Source organism: Bombus affinis, unplaced genomic scaffold, assembly GCF_024516045.1.
Source record: "Bombus affinis isolate iyBomAffi1 unplaced genomic scaffold, iyBomAffi1.2 ctg00000380.1, whole genome shotgun sequence".
In the NCBI taxonomy this organism is placed as follows: Eukaryota; Metazoa; Arthropoda; class Insecta; order Hymenoptera; family Apidae; genus Bombus; species Bombus affinis.
This window is the reverse complement of record NW_026109053.1, coordinates 63,758-90,294: the sequence shown is the minus strand read 5'-3', so window position 1 is coordinate 90,294 and position 26,537 is coordinate 63,758. Positions and strand designations below refer to the sequence as shown.

At 35.9% G+C, this 26,537-nt stretch overlaps 1 protein-coding gene, 3 long non-coding RNA genes and 1 pseudogene across 4 annotated transcripts in view; 1 reads left to right on the top strand and 4 right to left on the bottom strand.

Moving 5' to 3' along the window:
* Positions 1 to 2,180: 2,180 nt before the first annotated feature.
* LOC126927966 (uncharacterized) overlaps positions 2,181 to 26,537 on the bottom strand; it is a 53,886-nt gene continuing 29,529 nt past the window's right edge. Inside the window, exon 3 of the long non-coding RNA XR_007716102.1 lies at positions 2,181 to 2,522. This is a non-coding gene — a long non-coding RNA (uncharacterized LOC126927966). The remainder of the gene's footprint in view (positions 2,523 to 26,537) is intronic.
* LOC126927960 (omega-amidase NIT2-like) lies at positions 15,586 to 18,527 on the bottom strand (annotated as a pseudogene).
* LOC126927964 (G-patch domain and KOW motifs-containing protein-like) lies at positions 18,037 to 19,660 on the bottom strand. Its single transcript, XM_050743929.1, has 2 exons — positions 19,411 to 19,660; positions 18,037 to 19,140 (listed from the first exon to the last, which is right to left on the bottom strand). The coding sequence occupies exons 1-2, from the start codon at positions 19,627 to 19,629 to the stop codon at positions 18,616 to 18,618; spliced, it is 744 nt and encodes a 247-aa protein (XP_050599886.1). The 5' UTR covers positions 19,630 to 19,660; the 3' UTR covers positions 18,037 to 18,615.
* Positions 21,687 to 22,495, bottom strand: LOC126927971 (uncharacterized). Its single transcript, XR_007716107.1, has 2 exons — positions 22,415 to 22,495; positions 21,687 to 22,304 (listed from the first exon to the last, which is right to left on the bottom strand). It is a non-coding gene; the product is annotated as an uncharacterized LOC126927971 (long non-coding RNA).
* On the top strand, positions 22,530 to 23,137 carry LOC126927967 (uncharacterized). Its single transcript, XR_007716103.1, has 2 exons — positions 22,530 to 22,678; positions 22,795 to 23,137. It is a non-coding gene; the product is annotated as an uncharacterized LOC126927967 (long non-coding RNA).

The following is a 26,537-nucleotide window of genomic DNA, read 5'->3' as shown; positions in this document are numbered from 1 at the left end:
TCAATCCTTCTGTCCGTTCACCTCGGGCACGTGAAGAGGGCGTGCTCTGCATCGTCGTTAGGGTCTCCACAGTCGAGACAGTTGCTGTCGCTGCTCTTGCCAATCCTCTTTCTATAGACACCGAAACTCCTGTAGAGGTGGCCGTGTGTGCGTTATATATTTATTGGACGTGCGTGATAGCTGTGGTAGTTGGGCCTGGTCCGCTGTAATTGTCACTGGGGGCTGTAGATGTCGCTGCCGTCGTCCGACACTAGTTAGTGTCGAGTGCCGCCACACTCCCATGCCCGGTTAACAGCTGCATGCTGTGATGATCGATGTCCATCTTCTTTTTGGTAAATAGCAGCGCACTCGGTATTAATTTCCTTGCGCCTCCAGTTCCCCCTTCAGCTCGTTGCCGTCATCCGCGCCGATCTTGGTCTTATGGATCTTGTTCCACTCGTAAGTCTCTCCGAGCATCTTTATCTTTATGTAGATCGGGAGATTTCCGGTCAACACGCAAAGTGCCGCGTGGGAGACGGTACGATATGCCGTCGTTGTTATGCACAGGGCCGTTCGTTGTGCCCGTTTCAGCTTCTTCCTGTTCTTATCGGTATTCGCTAAGCTAATTCTTCTTTCTGAACCCATACTGCCTCCGATGGAACGGGTCCGTTCCGATGCATCTCTCGATGATCTTCTTAAAGCATTTTTCCCAGATCTTGCTCATGGCTGGGAGTATGCTTATCGGCCGGTACGCGTTAGGGAGACTGGGATCCTTTCCCGGCTTCCTTAGCAGTATTACTCTGGCCGTCTTCCAGCAGTCTGGTTCCAGCTTGCTTCCAGCTCCTGCTTCCAGCAGTCCAGGAGTCTTCCATCGACTCCTGCAGCCTTCTTGGTGTTCATTCTTCCGGCGGCATCGACGACATCGCCTTCGCCGATGACGACGCTGAAGCTGATGTCTCCTTCTTCTTCGGTCTCTGCCTCTTCGCGGCCCTCGTAATGGGAGGGTCCGTGTCCCATGGTGAATAGCCTCTGTAGGACTGCTTCCACCATGTCGATCGGCATGTCGTTGGTTGGTTTCTTGCTTTTGCATCTCTTCATGACTGTGCGATAGGGTTTGCCTTCTTGCTTTCCTGTATGGATGGAAACGCGTTCGAAAAGTAGAACGGAGTAATTAGCGATGCACGATCCCAGGCTGGTGAATATTTTTCCATCGGGAAAAGTCAGGTCGAGCGATACAAGATTTATATGCTCGTTATTTCAACGTCTGTTACGCGATAGAAAATGAACATAAATGAATAATAAATGTATTACAGCCATAAAGATTGCTTGATGTACGCCACCGTTTTTCCCCTATTTCTCCGATACAATTTTCCTTTTTTTTTCTTTGCCAAACACTTTACTAATCGGTACGTATTCGAATTATCCTCAATTATTCTCGGTTGTTTCCGTTTCCTTTGGATTTACATAAGTACTCGTTTGATGTACGTGCAGAGTGAGATAATAACTATTAACAGCTATAAAATAAGAAGCGAAAATACGTTGAAACTCGACTTCTAGATTCGCGAGACTTTGCAGAGCTTCGAAACTCTCGTGTTTCAAACCTAATAAAAAGTTGTAGAGGGAGAATTACATTGCGAGATCTGTTAAGGAAAATCGTATCGTTGTAATAGGATTATTTCAGCGAGGGAAATTCCGTGTTGCGTGTAACGCGTTGCAAAGCCATGAGCTTTCTTTCGGGTTAATATACATAATCGCCTTATCGAACTTTCCATCTAAATCGTTGCGCTCACACGTGAATTTTGCATTTCAATCTTCTTACTTGCAGTCCAGTCCAGTTTAGTGTGACTAAGCTAAATGTTTCAGCCCTTCCAGGTAGAATATGTTTTATAGAGAGACGTACAACTCTATGAAGGGGAGATCAATAAATTGGGTTATCTTTAAATCACTGACAATTATTTCATCGACACGATTTCACCGACAGCGAATCCACCGGCAATGTCTATCAAAGTTTATGTACCGATACACCGAGTGAAATCACCCACAATCATTTCACCAATATTCTCCTTTGTCGATAATTATCATGTTTGCCACTACATGTTATCGTTGATTATATGTCTTTATTTACACATTCGTTTACGCGCATAACGAGATAAACGAAGAAACGAAAATGATATGTTGTCATGATGTATTGTTAAATTACTAATTAACACGAGTTATATATCTACCTACATGAAAGCTTCTAAATATCAATTATAATTCATGAAAGCACACAAGCTATTTTGCTATACACAAATGGAATTATAAGGAAATGTTACGTGCTAATGATTTAACGAAATTTATTCTTCTGTACATTTGACATTTCTGTATTATTACTTGTGTACTTTCTGCTCTTGTTTACGTCATCGGAAGTAAAATTACGTTAAGCGAATCAGCTAATCTATTTGAGCGATTCAATGGCTCGGTCTTCTCTTATGCGACTACCAAGTAGAAGATAAGTTCTTGGTTATATAACATTTTATAACATCCAAATTAACTTTTTTTTTCTTTTTCGTTTTCTTTTTCTTTCTCTTTTTCTTTTTTTTCCTTTTTCTTTTTCTTTTTCTTCCTTTCTCTTTTTCTTTTTTTTTCCTTTTTCTTTTTCTTTTTTTCTTTACGTGGGGGAAATCCGCTCGGACACGAAACCACTTCTTAAGTGGCGTGGTAGTGAACATCGAAATTAACTGGGGCACTAATTAGCTGAATTACATTGGTAATTTTCTATAATTTATTACTCGAATATGGTAATTTTTTCTTAAAAAGTTTGCTTTTTCTACAATTATTTTACTACAAAACCCATCAAAAACATGATGTATGTATATATACCCTCAAATATTATCGGTTTATTCTCAAGCTATAGTTCAATTTCGGAAATTGCCAATTAAAATCATAGAAAAAAAAAAAAAAAAAACACAGAAAGTTCGTTAAAATATGCGATTTTCCAATCAAGATATAGAATTTATTCGAGTAATATAGATTACAGTAGCGATGGTGACGGCAACGATGAATGGACTGATTCTTCGTGCGAAAATAAATTGGAAGCGCAGAACGATGCATTGTTTCAGGGAATATCGATTTTCAAGCATGGTTTTAAAGTACGTGTGCGCGTGACTAGGTTTGTTAATTAATGCCGCTCCCAGGTTTTCAATATATAAATGTGACACCTACATATCTTTAAGCTTAAAACAATTGGACTAACAATTTCATTAAATTTAAATGAATATTTATCTTTTTAAACGCAACAATATTTTTAATGACAACTTCACGTGTAAATCAAGTGCATACATATTCGATCGTTCTTGAAAACCTGATTCTCTGCGAAGAGAAAAAATCCTTGAATAAAGATTTGATCTACGTTTTATATGCTACGTTTTACATCCACCTCTTTTCAGATATACCTCTCTATTTAAAATCATAGATCGTCACACTCTATAGGTATTTCCTTGAAAAGGTTAAAGTCGTTCTGTATAAAAGCTAATTCAAAGGGGAAGGAAATTCTGCGAAAAATTCTTTCAGATTTCCCTATGTTTGAGCTCGAATCAAAGCAATCCTGTATAATAGGATAGGATGATAGGATGATTCTGTATTATTCCTTGTGTACTTTCTGTTCCTGTTATTTACAATAGGATGATTATGCGTTTAACTTCTCATAGAATCTCTCTGATTCCGTATGATATCGTCAGTGTTTTTGAAATATGTTATTGATGTCGTAACGTCAACCGTTTCCAGTGCAAATTCAATTTCGAATCGCAATTTCCATGTTTGCGTGGCAAAAGCGTAAAATCGATAACGCACGCAAACATGTCTTCTTTGCTAATGGCGTACTATAAATATAAATATTTGAATAAATATTGCGAATTTCATATTGCTAAAAGATTTATACTATTTGTTCGTAAATAATCGTCGGATCTATATTTAAGTGGAAACTGCTGCATTAGATCTCTTTTCTTACTTAAAATTATTTGGATTGGTAACTTGGATGTAACATGTAATTTATTCTTCTTTTATAAATAGTGTACAGAAGATACCAATTCAGAGAAATGGAAGGAAAGTCTAAAAGCAAAGAAAATCTACAGGAAGATAAAACGTTCGAGCCTTGCCAGGCTATATAAGATGCTAAGTAATCTTCCTAGTCCTGCAGTTCTTTCTATTTCGATCAATAATTATTGGTATATGTTAGGAATGCAATTAGAATTTTTGTCCTCAAGCAAAGTATAATTTCAATTTTGTATGTAAACCAAAATATTAAATATCAAATAACCATCAAATAAAATTATATTGTATGGACTACTGTTTCTTTAAATATTTGAATATTTGGTAAATATTGTTTATTTAAATATTTTAAATTGCATGGAAAAAAAATGATGCAAATAAATCATAGGGCATTTTAACTAAAGAGACCAATATCTATTTAACTGTGATTAAATCGTCACCGTTTAACGCTCTATCTCTTTTATTAACTGTGCCTTGTTAAACTACAGAAGATTACAGAGGATGCGTTTTTTTGATAAACAAACGTTCTGACAAATACGGCAGCAAAATCAGATATATAGATTCTTACAACAGCAGTTATATTCTATGAATTCCGTTTTTCAGAAGCTTTATTTGTGAAACGACAATTCGCCAGAGTACGGATTCACTGTAGTTATAGCTGTAGGATCTCTATCTAGTTGACAGATCTGCTTTACGTAAAGAATTCCTGTCTCTTGTTCTACCTTATCGCGATTCTTTCCTCACCTTATACGCTTTGTCGAGGAAAGTAATATCGCTACATATCTCGGCTCCGGTTACAATAATTAGTTTCCGCCTAAACTGTTAGAACCACGTAGCACGCACTCTACTCTCGTTTTTTAAACATTCAGGCCATCTGATCGCATGCGACGAGTTTTATGTTAATCCCGACCAATTACAATATCTTTCTCTCGTTTACAAGGGACGACGAGACTGGCAGTTGCGTGCTTTCCAAAGCAAAAGCCGCGATATCTGCATGATAACCTAACGTCAACCGATTTTGTTGTACTATTCTTAAGTGGACTTCGTTTGTACCACTTTCGTAACAAAAATAGAATATCTAGAACACAGCATTCCGTTATGCGATATTGTCAATTTCTAACATCTGAAACATCAGAGATAATTTTTTCCCTACAGTTGTAAATTTGTGTGAAAAATTACGAACGTAAAGGTGTTTGGCGCATGTACAGTTCCCCCCTCCCCCTCCCCCCTCCAACCTTCATTTGCGTAGACATGCTAGAAAGATCCACTTTTCGACGGTGAAACCGTTAGTATTAGTATTAGTGTTATAATATATTTGACTAATGGTTCTCAAATACTAGTTTTGCTAAAGCAATGGTGGAATTGGAGCAATTCCTTCTTCTTTCATTCTTTGAATAACCTGAATTTTCAAATAGTCTAGTGACGATTGATCCGTACAATTAATCGATTTCTTTTTATTACAGAAGTGCAAGAAGTTCCGGTATGAACGCAGATGTTGCAACATCGAATGCCTAAACCCCACAGAAGATCCGATCGAATTTAATGTCACTACCGTCGATGACTCACCCAGAAATGGTTCACTTCAGAACCATAGTCCCATATCTGGAAGCGTCAATCACTATGTGTCACATAGTCATATGTGGACGCTGAGCTTATTGATGGTAATTGTAATATTTTAATTTTTTTTATTCTATATTTTGAAATACTTTGAAATTACTTACTTGCGAATTACTTTGAAAAGTAATTCGCAACGTAATATAAAATAATACTACTGATTTGTGTCTCTTTCAGAATTTTTTCTTAATCTCTTGTTTTTTTCCAGTGCAATCCCTTTTATCGGAAGTTACTTGATTGCTTTATTTCCTATTAGGTGGTGACCTGCTGCTTTCTTGGGGTTTAGGCGACTGATTGCTTCTATGATCTCTACACAAGTGAAGGGTTCAATAGGAGGGGACATTTATGTTACTATCACGGGGGAATGATCAGAGGAGAGATCAGCCGAGGAATCCAGCTATGAATCTATTGCCCAGGGTGTCCAGGAAGTTGTCAAAGTTGTTAATTGTTATCTGTGTTAGCGTAGTGAATAAACACATTGATGTTCGGTGTTTCAATTATCAGAATTATAATCGATGTTAAATGTATAGAGTGTGAAAAAATTATTTGTTATAGCTGTGGAAGATGGAGATCTGTTAGAGAAAATGGATCATGAAATTGATCTTGAGTATAATTTTCAGACAAAATTTTTTATTGCATCATAAAGTACTCATCACGAGAAACGAAAGTTTCAGAAAACCCATTTTTTTTTTTCTTTTTTTTTTTTTTGGTTCTATGTATCCAAGGTCGAGAATAAACTATGTGCACGTTTCTTGTATTCGTTTCTTGTATTTTTATGAGGAATTCAGTCTTTTTACGCCACAAGAGTCTCAACGTTTTCGTTTTCACGCCTACGTTACGCTCGTTAAACACGTTCCAACAAGACCATGAATAAGGGTAACAGCTTTAATGTTTTCACATGTGTTAATTTATTATTTTAGACCTTAAATATTTTATTTATAAAATCTTTATTTAAACAAGTTACCATTGTCGCTACAATAAATCAATGAATGAAATCAGTTTAAATTTAAAATATCATTTCATAATTTCTCGTCACTTGTATCTAAAAACAACAAAAAAACGGTGTACCCACATCGTGCGTAGACGGGAAATTAAAACAGTGGAGCTTAATTGAAACACTGATCATATTCCGCGATTGTAAAACAATAATAGAAAATCGTGTTTCTTTCGAAGGGTATGAAATTGTCAGGAGATTATGCCATAAATGAAATTGGAAACTGGCTGGTCAAAGGTATTAAACTCAATTAAACTGAACTGTGTTATATTGTACAAAGGCTAGAGAACTGCTACCAAATATCTGCTAGTTTAAAGGTGTCCCTTATAAATTATAATTATATTTCAAATTCAATCTCCTAATAATAAGTAAATTAATATTTTACCTAAAATCTGTGATATAGATAACAAAAATAAATTCTTTACATTATTCGTTAGTTTGCAATATAATTAGAATATTCTTTATTTTTATTTTCTGGTGTCTTTGTTATTCTTAAAAGATAAACTGCTTATTTACAAATTTAACACTGCATATGCTATTAATAAATCATTTTATATTTAATTTTGCAACCTTCAGTCATTGTTAAAACTTGTTGACAATACTGTCGGTTAATAGAAATTTCTAAAATCCCCTTGTTTCTATTCGATTAAAGGGTATATTGCAGAAACTATGTTAGCTACAGTGTTAGCTACAAATCACCTGTGTCACTCCGTTAAACTTATACACAATAGTATTGTTTCTTGTTTTCATTTAAAATAAAATATGTTATTGTAGGAATGAAGCAGAATGTTCAAATAATTGAAACAACTTTTTGTCCTATAACTAGTGCCTTTCATTTTAAAAATTAAAAAATTTTTAATCAACGATATTTGGAAGTTTCGATCTAAAATGACCAGGAATTGAAACAGAAAATATTTTGATGCCAATAAATACATATTCTTCACACATAAAACAAATATGAAAACAAAAATCGATGTATATGAATGAATTTTGAAATGGGGAGGAATTATATGATTATACCCATTCTCTGTTGCGTTTAATTGTTTCAATTGATGTCTCATGAGAATTTTCATCGAATTTTTTAGAGATCCTGGCTGTAAGGTCTTTTTAAAATTATAAGAACAGATTCAAACTATAACATTTGAAAACTTGTGCTTACAAAACTTACTTGTTTCTCATAATTATTTAAATGAATCTATTCGGCATTTTGAGTGACCGTCCCTTTATGGCTCGGACGGCACCTCTCCTTCCTTTGGGAAATTCCGAATTATCTGTCCTCCCCGAGCTGCAAACCTGATGACTTAGACAGTAGGGAAAAACATCAGGGAAAACCTCTGGCTAGAAAAGTACGATAGACGAACAAAATTTAACGGCTGATGGGGAGTATCAACAACATACAAGGACAATCATCAACAAAGTGTCGTACCGTGCGGGTGAAATACTGGAGTTTCAATAAGATCTTATAACCATCGAGTTCAGAACATCAAACTTTGTTTGCATAAAGCAAGTGTAAACAAAGTGTCAAATTACACTAACACTCGATCTATTAAATCCGTTCCACCTTGAGCGTTAATTCATTCGAGGTTCGTGGTATCGATCGATCGGTCGGACGTGCCCGCTGGCTCTTTAGTTGATGATTTGTAACAGAATCCTTGCATTAACACAGATTCTCAGAACACACAACTTCACCCAGCAGATATCGATTACAGTCAGTTGTCACTAACAATGCTTTTATCAACAATTTCTTTACCTGTTGATCCTCTGGAAGTTTTAACTATATTATATTCTCTAGGAACAGTAAGATTTTAATGATATAACTTTACTAATGAGATCTTAATGTCATAAACGGTATCGAAACTTCTTAATTAATGTCGTTATCGAAGAAGAGACTCGTAATCTTCTCAAACGAAGAGCACTTGATGTTTACAAGTAGAACTCGATATCTTAGTTTCTTAAAATGTGTTTCTGTGTTTACTTTCTAAATGTAAACTTTATTCAAAACGAGCCGTTCATTCGTTACAGGCCGTTAATAAAATTGCACTTTGCACAAAGGAATTGCCGTTAATAATTTAAGATTCTCTGCTCGTCGTACAGGGTATATATCGTAATTATTCACGACGATCGTAACGTTTAAGTCCAATTCGAGCTTAAAATCCCACGTGAGCTATACTACCACAATAGCCTGAATTTCTATTTGTTCGTTTACTGCCTGTTCGTACTCGGAGCATCCGTTGTAAATTACAGCAAAATCTTCTAATGTGTTCCAGAATATGTCTTCATGGAATTTTAATAATTTATTAAATCTATAGATAACAAATGTAAAACTTACTAATTTATAATTAATATAAAATAAGAGAGCACGAAACTTCCTATTTTATGGACATATTAAATATTTGTAAAAAATTCTGTATCATTAGTATCACTTTAATTACTTTAAAGGATATAATCCCATAAAGCCGTGACCCCTGAAAGAATCGATGTTCACGCGTGACAAATTGGCGTCGTATGAAAGTTCCGGTATGAACGTTACTAGAGCTGATACCAGCTAGGGGCACAGGTATATGTTCTGGGTTCATTATATATTTATAAAGGGCTGCCGACTCAACGAGTGGTCCGGGTAAATTTAAATTGTAAATAGACAGAGATTTCAAGTAAAAGCCTGGATAAGAGCGGATATGGTATGAGAGTCTGTGGTGGAAAGAGGAACAGGCTGCTTTTATTTGTAAAGTTTGAATTTCCTCGATATCGAAGGTGTTTAAGCCGCAAGTGTGTTTCATGTTAATCGTTCGTGTTAATTCATTCGAGACCGAGATTTTATTGTAATACGATTCCTGGGTGTCAGTACGATCTGAATGTTTTGTTAGAATGATACTGTGCTTTTCTCTCTCTGGAATATTCTTTTCATATTTTAATTTTAAGTCGATGACAATCTTAAATTTTATGCCTCATGTTTTTAAAATATAAAATTATATACTATGTTATACTATAATATATTATGTACAGTTATATATGTCGGAGATGGAAAAACACCGGAACCTCTCCTTGGATTCTCGGGAATACCGTAATGTCGTAATTTAGATTAAACAAATGTCGCTCCGATTGTTCGAGGTTTATGATAGTGAGCTTGGGCTCGAGGCGACAACCAGTCGCCGAACGTAGCCGCGGTCAAGGGATGAACGTTTTATCTAACAAAGGCACAGAGTAACTCTATACCTCTCCTTTAAAGAAATAGCCGTAGCGACACGTGGCAGTAAATATTTCAAAGGTTTCTGTTCCGTGGCTCGCCACACGCAGATCCTATCCTTCGGGTAAGATGATCTCCAGATGTCAATATACCTCCGCAGTATGTTTAGCTAACTTGAGGACCCGCAATAAATCTTAAGATTTAGTCAAGCAAAGTTCTTCATTTAGACAAACAGTCCTTGTTGCAACTACGGGACGATAGGAGAAGCCTATCTTCCACGAACGATGCCCCCGTCAACAACCTCCCCTCAAGGGCGGCCAGCATCTCTTTCAAAACGCCGATATGGAGATCGACCAATTAGCAACAGCGCTAATTTCCCTCACCTTTGGAACGAAAGCTTTCTTTGACGAATCCGAGGATCTCATGTCCTTAGACCCACCCATTATAGTTTTCCTCGACGGCATCGTCGAGACGGAGAGTGACTATCCGGTACGATCTCGACGACGATTCAAGTAACTCTCGGATACGTAGTGATGGCCCCATGCATTAACATTGAGTACAACTTAGACGCTAAAGAAGAGTAGAGTTCGTCATCCCGTTGACCGTGGATTCGTTATTGAGCCTAAGATCATTGTCATTAGCTTCTCGAGTATCAAATTATCGCGATTACTTGTCCAATTCCAACATGGTCATGTTTGCACTAGTAAATATCTCCTCTATTGCATAGTGATCACGTCTAGTGTCAATAGGGATTCGTTTACGCCCTTAACCCTAACTCTAATCGTAACGCCAACCCGACATCAGAAGTGGGATCAGTGCCGATTATAACAGTGCTAGAACTTACGACCATCGTGCGCGAGTAACCCAGTCGCTAGTGCAAAATCGAGTGTGAAACCTAACAAGTTTTCGCTACCACGTTTTAACCCTTAAAATCGCACGTTCCGACCCCGCTGCACGGGGCGTAACTGTTAACCTGATTATGAAAGAAAACCATAATTTCAATAACGAGTGGCGAGTCGACTTCTACGTACTGGAAGCATCATCGGGTAGATCAAGTCATCTGGGTGAGTCGTTTCCATTTTTACTCCGATTCGGGAGCCGAGCGTTCACTAATTAAAGAGTCCGTGACCTCGAGATTTCTGGCAAAAGAATGACTGACATATTAGTAATGCGAGGAGCAGGAAATACTTGTATTAAACATACGCCTCCCATTTGTTCATCGTGTGTATTAATGATTTTTACATCGAAGATAATTTCTCATGTCCTTGCTGATAGTTATCTAAAATATGATATCGCGATTAGTTGTGGAACTCTAAGTCTGGGTTTTGACGTAACATTACACAAAATAGCCTCGCTATGTGTAAAACAAAAATAATTAATGTCTGTAAGGAAACCACTGCAAACGAGATCGTCGTTAATGAAGCTGACATTGATGTACATGGTAATAATAAAAGTCGATCAATTTCTCTTCTCGACAAATTCAAAGATTCATTCGTTACGGATTCCCTACGTATTCGCGTAAATACAGGCCGGTTAGAAATACGATTAATTGATCCTAACATCACCGTACGAGGAAGTCCTTATAGATTTAGCGAGGAGGACCGAAGAGCGGTACGTGAGAAAATAAGCGTTTTAATTAAAGCAAAGATCATAAGGCCTAGTAATTCGCCATTCGCGAGCCCTACGTAACTCGTGAAGAAGAACACGGCTCAGATAGATTATGAGTGGATCCCCGAGAACTAAATCAAAGTACCGTCGCGGATCGGTACCCTTTACTCCTTATTGCGGATCAAGTCGCGAGATTGCAAGAGGCGAGATATTTTATTAGCCTGGATATGGCCAGCGGGTTTCACCAAATTCCTACTTATCCTAATTCAGCGGAGTATACAGCGTTCGTTACTCCCGACAGACAATATGAGTAGATAACGATGCCGTTTGAACTGAAAAATTGCGCCGTCCGTCTTTCGGAGGGCCATTCGCAAGGCCCTAGGCGACCTCGCTCATTCGTACGTTGTTATTTATTTCGATAACGTTCTAATTATTGCCGACTCGATAGATCAAGCTTTAGGAAGATTGAACACCGTATTAGATACCCTCGTAAAAGCAGGATTCTCTGTTAACATTGCGAACTGTTCTTTTCTAAAGACATCGGTGCTCTGTTTGAGATATGTAATTCATAACGAAGAAGTTCGTCCGAACCCGGGTAAAATACACACCTTAAGCTTTTTCCTGTGCCAACAGCCGTCACACAGTTCAGGCAGTTCATAGGGTTAGCTTCGTACTTCCGAAAGTTCATCCCTAAATTCTCACAGGTAATGAAACCCCTGTATGCGCTCATCTCGAATAACAGAAATATAACTTGGACAGATAGGCACGAGAAAATAAGACAACAGGCAGTTTCCGCCCTGACCGACGCGCCGGTGTTAATGATATTCGATCCCAATTACCCGATAGAACTACATACTGACGCTAGCTCGGAGAGAGTTACGGGGCGATTTTGACGCATCAAGTCGAAGGTAAAGGCAAAGTAATAGAGTATTACAGTAAAAGAACTACCCTCGCAGAATCTAGGTATAATTCCTACGAACTAGAGACGTTAGCAGTCGTAAACGCAGTCGAGCGTTTCCGTCACTATCTACATGGGCGGGAATTTCTTGTCGTCACGGATTGCGACTCGTCGAAAGCGTCGAGTAACAAAGTACATTTAAATGACAGGGACCATCGGTGATGGGCCTACTTGCAGACTTTTGTTTTTTTGACATTATGTATCTGGAAAGTAAACGGACAGCCCACGTAGATTTCTTCTCGCGAAACCCCGTAGATTTAGACCACCGTAAAATTGATAAAATTGCGGAGAAAGAAATCAATCTGGCCGAAATATCGGAATACTGGCGATTAGCCGAACAACGTCGTGATTCTCAAACCTTGGGAATCGTCAAGAAATTGCAAAACGATGAGCTCGCGGAAGACATCGCGAATACATACGAATTACGGTCCGGTACTCTTTACCGTAGGATACAAAGAAAAGGCAGGACTCTCTGTTTACCTATAGTCCTAAGAGGTTTTAGATAGTCTGTTATTAACTATGTGCACCAGTCAATTATGCACTTAGGTTGGGAGAAAACGCTCGAGAGACTGTACGAGTATTACTGGTTCGAAGGGATGGCGAAGTACGTTCGCCGATTCATTGAGAACTGTCATGCTTGTCAAGTTTCGAAAGCTAGTTCAGGTAAGATACAAGCCGAACTACATCCTATACCTAAGACCAGCATACCCTGGCATACGGTCCACATGGACATAACAGGCAAGTTGAGTGGTAAAAGCGATTCAAAGGAGTACGTCATTGTTTTGATCGATGTGTTCACTAAATTCGTGTACCTGCATCGTACTCGTAAGATAGATTTCCGTAACACCATTAAAGCGCTTAAACCCGCTATATTTTATTCGGAAGTCCCTGCCGGATAATAGCAGATCAGGAAAGATGTTCTAAAGGTAATGAATTTCGAGAATTCTGCGAAAGCAAACGAATTAAAGTTCACCCGACAGCGACCGATGATAGAGCCAATAGACAGGTAGAGCGTGTTATGCGTACATTGAAAATACGTTCACGACAGTAGAAACGACCGGGCGGCCGTGGCAAGACGCGATTGGGGAAATACAGCTAGCGTTGAACTGCACCACCAACCGCGTGACTAATTCGAGCCCTTTACAACTACTAATCGGTAGAACAGCGAGACCGTACGACCTATTACTACCTGACAATATCGAAGAAAAGGAAGTCGATATCCCTGATGTAAGACAGCAGGCTGTATAGAACATAGAGAGTAAAGCCCAGTACAACAAAGAAAGTTTTGATAGAAACAAAGCTAAAGTGGTTAGGTTTAACCTCGGCGATTTCGTACTACGCAAAAAATGAGAAAAGAAACCAAACCAAGCTAGAGCCAAAATTCAAGGGTCCATTCGTAATAACCGAGATTTTGGAACGAGATAGATATATTTTAAAAACGCTAGACGGCAAACGATCGTATAAAAACAGTCACGACAGATTAAGAAAAATGCCGGACAGTCGCGTTCCCGCTGAGTTGGACGTCGGTAGTGACGGCAATAACAGTGACCACGACGACATGAGCACCTCGATCTCGGAAGATCCTTAGCACAAAGACCGTAGCACCTTACGGAGTACGTTATGAAGCTTGGTAAATGGGCAAGTGATGTGTTCACGCGCACCATGAGCTATAGAGTTATGAAGTTTGGTAAATGGGCAAGTGATGTGTTCACGCGCACCATGAGCTATAGTGTTATGAAGCTCGACTAAGGGGCAAGTGATGTGTTCACGCGCACCATGAGCTATAGTGTTACGAAGTTTGGTGCGGTCGTGCGATCTAGAAAAACGAGATCCATTGGGGTGCGAAATCGAGACTGGTCCATTTCGCCGTTATGACCCGACTGATAACCCACAGGATGCAACTAGCACTTCCAATACTAATTACAACGTTACTAATTCATGTGCTCTTCTATTCCTTTTGTTGTCAAACCTCCGAACAAAATTTTGTTGTTACACCGGACCCTCAGCTTATTTAGACATTAAGTTAAATTGTAGACATGCTAATTGTACCGAACCTAATGTTAGAAAGACTCAATCTTGTAGCTGCACCCGAGGACGTGTGATAGTCAGAATGGCCGTGTCGGAGATGGAAAAACACCGGAACCTCTCCTTGGATTCTCGGGAATACCGTAATGTCGTAATTTAGATTAAACAAATGTCGCTCCGATTGTTCGAGGTTTATGATAGTGAGCTTGGGCTCGAGGCGACAACCAGTCGCCGAACGTAGCCGCGGTCAAGGGATGAACGTTTTATCTAACAAAGGCACAGAGTAACTCTATACCTCTCCTTTAAAGAAATAGCCGTAGCGACACGTGGCAGTAAATATTTCAAAGGTTTCTGTTCCGTGGCTCGCCACACGCAGATCCTATCCTTCGGGTAAGATGATCTCCAGATGTCAATATACCTCCGCAGTATGTTTAGCTAACTTGAGGACCCGCAATAAATCTTAAGATTTAGTCAAGCAAAGTTCTTCATTTAGACAAACAGTCCTTGTTGCAACTACGGGACGATAGGAGAAGCCTATCTTCCACGAACGATGCCCCCGTCAACAACCTCCCCTCAAGGGCGGCCAGCATCTCTTTCAAAACGCCGATATGGAGATCGACCAATTAGCAACAGCGCTAATTTCCCTCACCTTTGGAACGAAAGCTTTCTTTGACGAATCCGAGGATCTCATGTCCTTAGACCCACCCATTATAGTTTTCCTCGACGGCATCGTCGAGACGGAGAGTGACTATCCGGTACGATCTCGACGACGATTCAAGTAACTCTCGGATACGTAGTGATGGCCCCATGCATTAACATTGAGTACAACTTAGACGCTAAAGAAGAGTAGAGTTCGTCATCCCGTTGACCGTGGATTCGTTATTGAGCCTAAGATCATTGTCATTAGCTTCTCGAGTATCAAATTATCGCGATTACTTGTCCAATTCCAACATGGTCATGTTTGCACTAGTAAATATCTCCTCTATTGCATAGTGATCACGTCTAGTGTCAATAGGGATTCGTTTACGCCCTTAACCCTAACTCTAATCGTAACGCCAACCCGACATATATATTATGCCTACTGATTGATATGAATTTCTTTCGGTCTCGAATGCGTTAAAACGGAGCGCAAAGAAGTCGAAATTACTTATTGTAATTGGTAAAACATCGTGAAAGGCAGACAGATACAAGAAAGAAGTTAAACTATAAATTATATTTGCGACATTGTTATGTTTTTGCTTTCTTTAAGCCTTTCATCAAGACAGCCGATCTATAAATATTAATCGACCAATTTCTCTAAGCTTGTAACTTCAAATTAATGTTTATATATATAAAGAGTTACATATTAATCTATCTAAATATTTAAAAAGATGTTTAATGTTATAAATGATGGATATTAAAGATGTTCAAAAGAACGTAGTCTTCGCGTGTTCTTTATCATATCCCTGATCAAAGACATTCCAATATTATTACAATATCCAATTACATATTGATACACAAGATATACAGATTATTATTTATAACATTTTGGTTTTCTTAATTGAGTTATTCATTTAGTACAAATGATAAGTAATTAGTAATAAGTCATAAAAAAAAAAAAAAAAAAAAAAAACGGTATTGTAGTAGAAATATTATAAGAAAACATTTTCTGTTTCAGTGTAGAGTTACTCCTTTTTATAGACAGTGTCGTACAAATCCGTACGTCTTTGAGAAAATGTAGGTATCTGAGCCCTTACTTCCTCAACAACTTTCAAATCTGAGAGAAAAGAAAAACATACGAAGTAATAAGTAATGCTTGCTAATAAATTCAACAAATACAGAGGGAGCCGGCAAAATCGATGAACCAACGAGACTAAAAGTTAATTACATCATGGATTTCTCGCTTTTAATGTTAAGCTGGAAATTACCGATATCGGTGACCACCATATTTTCCTGAGTTTCCAAATCATAAAGGATTTTCCCCCAGGGATTTGTCAACTGTGTATGTCCCCATGCGACATAACTTGCTGAAGGAACACGAGCCGGTGATATACAGGCGACGTATAATTGATTGTCATTCGCTCTGGAACGCTGAAGTAATGACCAGTGCAGTGGTCCAGTGGTCATATTGAATGCCGCCGGATATATCAGCATTTGGCAACCTAACACAGAGAAATGGGAAATACGAGACCACTGAATTTTAGTTAACTTTGTAGCTGCACAGTCCATATTCCATAATTTATGAATATGCGAGAACAGTCCTCTTGTCGTGCTTCTAATTCTTTTATTTATTTCATTTTCAGCGAATATACTGGTTTTTTAAATTAAGCTCCTTTTTATACAGAGTTACAGATTATATTGATTATATTTTATATAGAATATATTTAAGAAAGATAGTTACTTTCATGCTAGTTAAGTATTGTTCGATTAAGCTACTGTACCTTTGTTCCGATAAATGCGTGCCATTTCCTCGAATCTGATATCATAGCAAATGCCAATACCTATTTTGCAGCCCTTCACATCAAACATTGTTAGGGAATTACCAGGACTGAGTGAATCACTCTCTCGGAAAGTAATCTTGTTGGGAATGTCGATGTCGAATAGATGTACCTAATAACATAAAAATATAGTTGCTAACTCTATTGCTGTAACTTTTGTAATTTAACATCAATGTTACGAACTTCTAAACTTTAATTGTTTTTTATTTAATAACTGACAGCGTTTTTATCACTTTCTTTTATTAAAAAGTTTTATCATTTAATAATATTTGAGAAGGAATATTTTTTAAGAAAAAATAAGTTTTTTCCTATGTGAAAAATTTATATTACAAAACAAATATATTGTACAAAAATTTATATATTATATTACGACAAAAATGTATGTTTCTCGTATCAAAACGTATTTTATAAACCTATAACATATTTTTTAAATTATAGAATTGGTTATAGTACACGTATGTACATATGCATATTCCTAAATTATTCCTAGATAGAGTCACTTTCTCCACCCCAATATTTTCAATTTCAAAGCCACATGGAGGTATATTATTTACCTTCCGGTGTTTTGCTATCAAAGTTCCATCGGGACCCCAAATAGTACAGGTATTGTACAATTTATCGCCCTCTATTTCAGGTATCGTACCACCAACTACATAAATGCTGTTTTCCTTAGCTGCCTTCGATAAAGCAACGCTCGTTTCACCGTTTCATCAGGAATACTCTCGGCGTATTTTGGAAACTATTCTGCATTGCAATATTTCAATTAATGAAAAATAACTGTCCTTTGTTCCAACCATAAATTAGGTTGAAATGTTTGTCAATTTTTTATTTTTTAAATTATTAAAATAACTAAATTTTATATTTAGATTTACTTAAATATATAATTACTTAGATAATAGTACATATAATAAATTGTTTCTACAGGTTCAAGATGAAAAATGAATATTTAGAAATGTTTAATTACAATCATGCTATTTGGGTCAGTACCAGTGACTTGTTACTTAACGACTTTGCTAGTACTTTTTGAAACATAAAGTTAGATTTTAACTAACTTTAATTTTTAACTATTATAGGTGGAATTATAAATACAAAATAATTGATAATACTAGTTTATAAGTATCTAATTATTAGTATCTTAAAAAATATATTTATACAAAAATCACGATAATCATAAAAATGGGGAAATTCTATATTCTCGAGTCAATTCACAATCTTTATGGAAGTATGAACGTTAAGGTAATTTGTCTACTTTTACTTTTTTCTATATAGTTGTTATACATATAATAAATTATTAGAAAAAGAAACAAATTATTACGTATTCCATATGGTGAATTAAAGCATTCAGGAAGAGCGATAATATCAGCATTATGCTCTTTCGCGCTTGAAATGTAGGAAACTGCCCGCTCTACATTTTTGCTTTTTACTTCATTTACTTGAAGTTGTACCAACGCCAAGCGAAATGCTAAAATGTTGGAAAAGTTAAATACACTCGGTTATATATTTCCCATACTTTTTATTTATAAATACTTTATACATAGTGAATACTTACTCGACATCGTTCGCACTACTTGTTTAACGATGTTCGTAAGTATCATAATGTTCTTTGAGGTTATGTATGGTATTACTCGATATCAACATTACGTAAGCAATACGCGGGGATTTTTAATAATTATTGATAAAGTTTAGGACATTAACTTTGATGTAATTGTAAACATTATTACATATTATAATTAAATGTAATTTTCAGTTAAGGGTAAGAAAAGAAATATACTTTTGTAAAAATACACTTTATTATAAAATCTGTATAAATAAAATTGTACAATTTATCTTGAAAGTAAAATGACCGAATACGTTCCTGGAAAATATTACTGCCTACTAAATGATCGAGATCTTGATCTTTCTCGTCGTCTCGTTTTTTACTTGATCTTTCAGACGAGCAATCGTACTTCTTACGTTTCTTTGACTTCTTCAATCTTTTTAATTTATAAGAATCATTACTATTAGAGTTACTTCTTTCTCTCCGTCTCTTCTTTTCAGAATCACTATCGCTGTCATCATTAGATTCGGAGCGCCTTTTTCGTCTTTCTGATTTTTTATCCCCCACTTTATCATACTTGTTCTTATTGTGCATCGTACTTCCGATTTTCTTTCTTTTATTACTACTTTTGTTCTTCACCGTCTTCGGGGTCAGGGGACATTGATCTTTTTCTATCCATCTTTTGCTTGAGTCCCTTGGATTCCTTGTCCTTATATTCCTCATACTTTTTTGTATCTGAAATTAACCCCATAAAATACTGAAATCTAAAACCTCTACATTTATCATATTTTATATAAAGATAGAAGGGACCTTTAAAAAATTGCATGCAACAACACACTTACAGGTACTCTTGAATTAGTTTTTCTACATGTCCGATTATGTCTTTATATGTATATGTCAATTCAAATTTATTTTCTTAAATGTCCCTTAATGAAAAACTAACACTTCATATTAACTTTGAACTTTTGAGTTCTTAGAATATTCTGATTTAGTCACTGGCTGTACCATAAATTCATTTACAGATATTATATTTCCACCAAGAGCTAGTTTTATTATGAGCCTTCCTGCATCATCATCGAATCCTTCTATTTGACCATAATTATTACTTTGTTCTCCAGCTATAATTTTCACAAATGTTCCTTTCTCGATTTTAACTTCTTCCTCTTCTTTTTTGAAATCTGTATTTTTCTTCTGCAATGCTACTTTGTCTGCTCCAAGACCCATACCTTTTGGTCGTAATTCTGGTATGACAGCTGCTACTAATCTGTAATAGTTAGAATAAACGATTGTGAAATAAAAAATGATGTTCTCTGTTTACTTTCCAATAAGTGATGTATTAAATACATATAATTAATTTAATCCAGAGTAAAATTCATACTTTTCATTTCAACCAATTCCCTTTCCTGGTTGCCATCCCATTCCCCTTAACATTGCTACACCAAAAGCATCAATAGGAATTTTTTCATAATCTTCTAACGTAGACTGAAAAATACAAAACGATATTTATAATATGCAAATGTAATACATCTGTGCATTGCACATCAATATGTTGATAACGTACCTGTTCTTTGCCTCTTAATGATTCATCTTCTACTAAAGGTAAAGTTAAATCATTTGTTTTAGTTTCATATTTATTCTTTGACTTAAGTTCCCCAATGATTTCTTTAGTCGCTTGCTCTTCTAAAGTAACAACTTTATTTTCACTATCTTCAACTGGCTCTTTCTTTATTGATATTATTGGCGATGTTTTTCCATTAGATAGCTTTGATTTTGCCTCGTTAACACTAGCGTCTCCTACCTTTTCCTTATCTGCCTTCGGAAGGAAAATGTCTGCATCTATTTTATTAAGAATTCTATCATGCCAGGTTTTTGAACCTAGTAATGGAATAATTAGAGGTTCATCTTTTTTTTCCTCCTCATTGAAATAAAAAAATTGTTTTCAAATATATATATTCCGCTATTGGTGATTTTTATAGGTTAGGTTGAGGTTATATGTTTCTTGATTATAAATTTTACTTTTTGAACTCACCCTATTACTTTAATACCTTTCTCATCAAGGCATTCAATGTAATCAACTTTCTTTTTTTCTTGTGGAATAGCATTTTTTAACACAGGTTTCTTAATAGATTTCGCAAAACCGAAGGAAATCTTCTTTCCTTCTTCTGCCATTTATTTGTTATTTTAACACTGACTTATAGATCAATACACATGTATATACTAGACATAAAGATTGATGTCACTTGAATCTACGTACATGAATCTGATATCTTATTATACTTTATTAATCTACTCAAAATTACTTGCACATTACTAAAATTTCATTCCGACAATGTATCAAGCGTCTGAATAAGTGACATTAAAGTAAACATATATCAAAGAGGAAATAAGAAGAACTGACGCCTATGGTTTTCTATGTTACAGAGCTAGTGCTGCATCATACGGCCAAATGCCGAAGGTGGCTTATGCTAGTATATACCTGCCTATACGTTTCAATGAGAAAATCGATATTATGTGTTCATGTGAAAATTCACATTTCCCTAGGAGCTGTATTTTGATAGATTTAAGCTTCTAATGGAGCATTTTAAACGTATAGAGTATACTATGAAGTAGATAGTAGTGCGGATCATTTTATATTCATAGAAAGTTTGAATGTATAGAAATGTACAAAATGCTCATGATATGCAAAAATATGCAAAATATTCAAAGTAAACCAATCATCAAAAAGTTTAGAAGGTGAAACAAATTTCTTTAATAACACCTAGATTAATTTTTATTTGTTAACAATCCCATATATAACCATAGCTTTCGCCCGGCGCATATACGCGCCCATACATGCGTTAATAAGATAAAAGGAAATAAAAGACAGATTATCGATAAAATACACTAACACATATGTAATACGTGGAGATATTACCACTCAGATTACACATATTATATATTATAAGGGAAGATGTATACCACGTATACATATATGTAGAACGAACATTTCAAACTTGTTTATAACGCGTGCGCACACATACATGCACGCACACGAACAATTTTTCGAACGATAATTATATTAATAATTTATAACCATTTATATTTTTATATTTTTATATTTTTATATTTTTATATTTTTATATGATAAGCATTTATATTTTTTAAAATATGTTCTTATGGCATACATATTTATTCCACGCTTCATATCTATCCACATCCGTAACTGTAGGTGACATTGTTTTTTAACAATTTTGCTATTATTTCATAATTCTTTAATTCATATTTCAAAGTCGTAACAGATGTTTCTTTTTTTTTTTTTTTTTTTTTCAAGTTTTTCCCATATTGGACTTATTTCGAGCAGCCATGCTTGCTTACAAAGCAATTTTATATCCACGCAAGAATATTTTTCAGTAGATTTTATTATGTGGTTTACAATATCCATATTCTCTAATAACTGGTTGCTAAGGTATAATTTGAACATACCAAGTCGAGTAACTTCATTTGGTAATGATACGTATATTTTCTTTTCAAGGCATCTGCGTAAAGCTGCATCAATGTCCCTAATAATATATTTACAATAAATATTATTGTTCTGTTATATTAATAATAACAAAGGAATATTCCGCACAACACAATAATTAAGATTAAGATAATGAATAATTATGATATTAAGATATTTTCTACTTAGAAAACATTGAAATAGCGTGATATACATAGCAAGGGCAATTAGTTGCAGCCAAAAGAACTACATTAGAATTTTCGTTAGATACTAATCCATCCAATCTAGAAAGAAGTTCTGATCTGAATCTCTTTGCAGGTTCAGACAATGTACAGTTTACTCCTTTATTTGTGCCTATCCAGTCAATCTCGTCGATAAAAATAATTGTAGGCGAAAAATTATAGGCAAGTTCAAATAAAACCTGTTCAGTTTAACAAATGTATTAATGTAACTATTCTATTTATATATGATTATTATTATATATGATATATTCCAGAATCTCTTCTTCATAGACAAAGGAAATCAACTTACACGGATATACTTCTCGGAATCACCTCTCCATTTGCTCACCAATGAGCTGGCCGTTATGTTAAAAAAGGTGCATTGACATTCCAGGGAGAAAATGGGCCTTTAAAAAAGATAAGGTACTTGAGGAGATACACAATGGCCTCCTTAATAGCAGATTTACATTCCTCTAGGCCTACGATGTTGTCCCAATATACATTTAATTTTGTCAGTATGATTTCCTACGACAATACAAAGATGAAATGGCGCATAATCTCCGTATTAATTTCCGTAAGTGTTATGTAATTCGTTATTTAAAGCTTTACTGAAATCAGTATTTACAATACGTATATTAATCGAAAATAACTTACGCATGAAATGTCTTCAATAATCTTCCATAATTCCAGATTGTCTATATAAAGCTTCTGAGCCTATTTTGATATCTTTGATTGCGTGGATTGTTCCATTAAGATGTTAAATAGCTCTCCTCTTCTGATGAAGATTCATCGCTTTCATTGGCGAAAATTGATGTCACTGTCATTGCGAGATTAATATCATCCGTAGCATCACCCCTCATCTTCTGTTGTGCATTCCTCCCTTTCACAGACCCAGATACAGACTCACTTCTCGTTTGTTTGCTAACAGATTTGACACGTTTTACTACTTCTTCAAAGATTGAATGATATTGTAATCGATACGTTGAATACGTTGAGAACGTTGAATAGTGTTAAATAATTTAAATTCTTACACTTTGTTCGCATTTGTCATTTCCCTCGTCTTTATTTCCTTTTCAGTTATTTTCTTGCACAATATAGGATATTTTTGGAATTTCATCTTGTAATAATTTTCATATTCTGTAAGAATAATTTCCAAATCGACGTTGTCGCAGACTCGATATTTCCGAGGTAGACGAGCTTCCCGGATTAATACATCGCTAATGTCTACATATCTAAAAAATATAATTTTTAATTCATTGAACAAATTTTATGCTATGAGTACACACTATACGATAATCATCAATTAACTGTTTTATTTCTAGGTAAGACAGACAAAAAGAATGTACTGTCTATTTATTATTATATAAATCCTCGGCGATAATTTTTTGCCTTCTGCCTTTTAATTTCTAATTTTTAAAGTTTGAATTTAAATATATTTTCATTTATAACTAGTTAATCTACGTTATCGATTGAGTTACTCTATAACTACTGAGTTACCGATGTCGATTTTCAAATTTTGGTTCCTTCCCCTCTTTCCGCACTAATTTCTATTTCGATTGGTCGCCGATATTATTCGAAAAAATTGCAACTAAGAAGATATCTAAATATATACACATAATATAAATATATAAACATAATTTTGTTATCTACTATCTTGATACGTGCAAAGATAAATCTTAATGATATATAATACAGCGTAAATGGTTATAAATAATTAATTATTGACAATAATTATAAGAATTATCGAAAGAAAAAATCATAGATACTATGTGCGAGTGTAAAATATCACAAAAAATGAACAACAATTGTGAAAAACGCAATATGGCAAATCAATGACAAAACACACTCATGACTGTCATGGAAGTTCCAAAGTCTTTTCGCAAATTATGAGATATCTTATTTGTGGTACCTTGCAGCGATAAATCACCGTTCATTGTAATAGTTTTAAATGTGATAATGATATCCTTGTATTGACTATCGTTTTTCGATAGTTACGAGAATTTTCGTTTATTACTTTGAGACAATCCGTCACTTCCTTTCTCTTATAAAGTTTCCCTTCAACTCCGTTGAAAACTGAGCATCAAACAGGAGACGAACGATTTGTTGTCATGGCAATGTTAGTTCACACGTAAGCAGGGTGCGAATATAATGATGGAATAGTCGAATCCTGTCTACTGTATAGTAAGATGGATGCGACATGGAAATAGAAAGAGAAGGCTGTATATAAGCATTTTCTGTCCTTGTTTAATCAGGCATGCACACTAGTGGACACTGACGGCGCTCGTTTACCGTTGTTACACATTTCCGGTACAAGTACGCGGGCATTAGAGAAGGACGGAACGGTCTCTCTCTTTACCCCTATATCGCGTTTTTAGTTCGCTCACGCGCTCTGTACTTATATCTATTACATTTCCACCATAAGCAGCGGCCGTGCAGTGACTTACAAAAGTTTCGAACTCGCGGACGTTTAATCACGTTCCCTACTCCGAAGGGGTAAGTACAAAGTTGCTCGTCTCAGTACTCTTGTTAGAAGTTTTATCATCTTTTTCATTTCGTGGCTACAAGTTTCCCAGGAAATTCTTATCGTTTTACAAGGGCTGTGGGACACAGTGACGTCAGCTATCGATCATATACGCGAATTTGTTGTAAATTAATTAGGAGAATATCTGGAGTTGTTTATCGTTGCCAGCTGTAAAATATTAGAATTTTTCATTCATAATTGTCATATTTTCGACTCTTCCGTTGCCAAGACCATCTTGAAAGATTTTTGGTATGTTCCATCACCCTTGTTAAAAGTGTGCCCATTGGTTAGCTATATTGATTTTAAAAACCAATACGTATATCAAGTTTATTATTTAACAGAAACAAAGAAATTCGTTTTATTAACGAATTTTCGATGTTTCTTCTCAATTTCCTTTAGCATCGAACGAAGAACATTATTTGATCAAACGTTTCATCGTTCAGATTATATTTCGTTTAAAAAGATTGAAATTGATATTGAGATAAAATCAAAAAGTATCCGTTGTTCTCGAACATTCTAGTATTCCTTCGCCGCCCGGGAGAAAGACAGGTATGAAGAAAGAGGATATTTTTTTTTATTAACTTTTTAATATTGATATTTCGACAAATATTGACGTGTGCAGTGAGAAAATCGAGTGAAATTTTCAATAATATCGTTTTAATAATTTGTGAAACGAATTAGTTTGGTTTTTTCCATTTTTATTAGTTTCCGTCAGTGCTGATTGACGCGCCACTCCAGTTTCCATTTCCGTTTCTCGAAATTTCCTACGTCCTTGGTCTTTGGGACTCTTTGCCCAGGTAACTGCATTGCTTCTGGGTACGTCTCACCGTTCGGGTCTCTCGAGCTTTCGGTGTCAGTTGTTACCGTTGAAGGAAGAGAAGCTAGTGACGGATATTATCGGATAAATCGTTTATTCTGGAAAAGTTCGAGTAAGTTCGTTCTGTTTGAATAAATCAAGACATAGATCAATTTTTATCGTATCATCGTGATTCGCCATGTCGTACGTTTGGTTTCGGGATACCATATGTTTTTAATTTGGTACTTTTAATTTGACATTTTACGCCTATAATCGTGACAGGAAGATACTTTCAGTGAATTATAAATATTTTAAATTATAAATTATAAATATTTGTTATAAATTACAATCATACTACGGGGAAAAGTGAAACATATGTTTTCTTGTGGAACGATTCATGTGATAGTAAATTATTCGAAGCATAATAATGCAATTATTTCTGTGTTATTGCTTTATCGAAGCATAATAAAGCATTAAACATCTATACGGTAACATTTACGGACGAATATTGGGGTAATATTATCGCGTCGCTTTAATCTGGCATTTAATGCTTTGATTGCGGTCTTTGAAATGGCATCACAGATGCTGGTATAATATCACACGAAAAAGGAAGGACCACCAAGTGCACCAGTGCGTTGCAGCCATCGGGGGTGGCTTTGACGCCGGTGCCGAGGAGAGGCGCAGAACGTGTTCGATCGACCCGCGAACGCAGCCCGTGCTCGTACTGCGACAGAGTTCGTTTCAGTTAGTCTCAGTCGCTGTTTGCCCGTCGACAGCGTATAGTCGCGCCGGCCAACGATTATTTTTTTCTTTTTTTGTTTCTCGATAATTCTCTCGCAACGTTCTATACGTACACGTTCTATACGTACACCATCAGTTTATCGCGTGATCATTGTTCCCGCTTCCCCTACCTTTTGTCACGTCCTTCAAAGAAGATTTCCCTTCAGTTTTTTGTTGTTTGGGGAAAATTCATCGCTCGGACACATGGATTTATCGACACGACGGTTTATCGAGGCATCAGCGTGATGTACTTTTCAAGTTTCATATTTTCTCTATGATACTTTCTAAGGAGAATTTAGAATTCGAAAGATATCAATTTCCAGGAAATATAGGTCT

Bases quoted from the DNA above. Each gene is read 5' to 3' on its own strand.
- LOC126927964 (XM_050743929.1), bottom strand. From the start codon at position 19,629: ATGGGTCTTGGAGCAGACAAAGTAGCATTGCAGAAGAAAAATACAGAT. The intron at 19,141-19,410 runs GTACAGCCAGTG...GGTTAATTTCAG, and splicing joins TATCTGTAAATGAATTTATG to ATACAAAAAAGTATGAGGAA.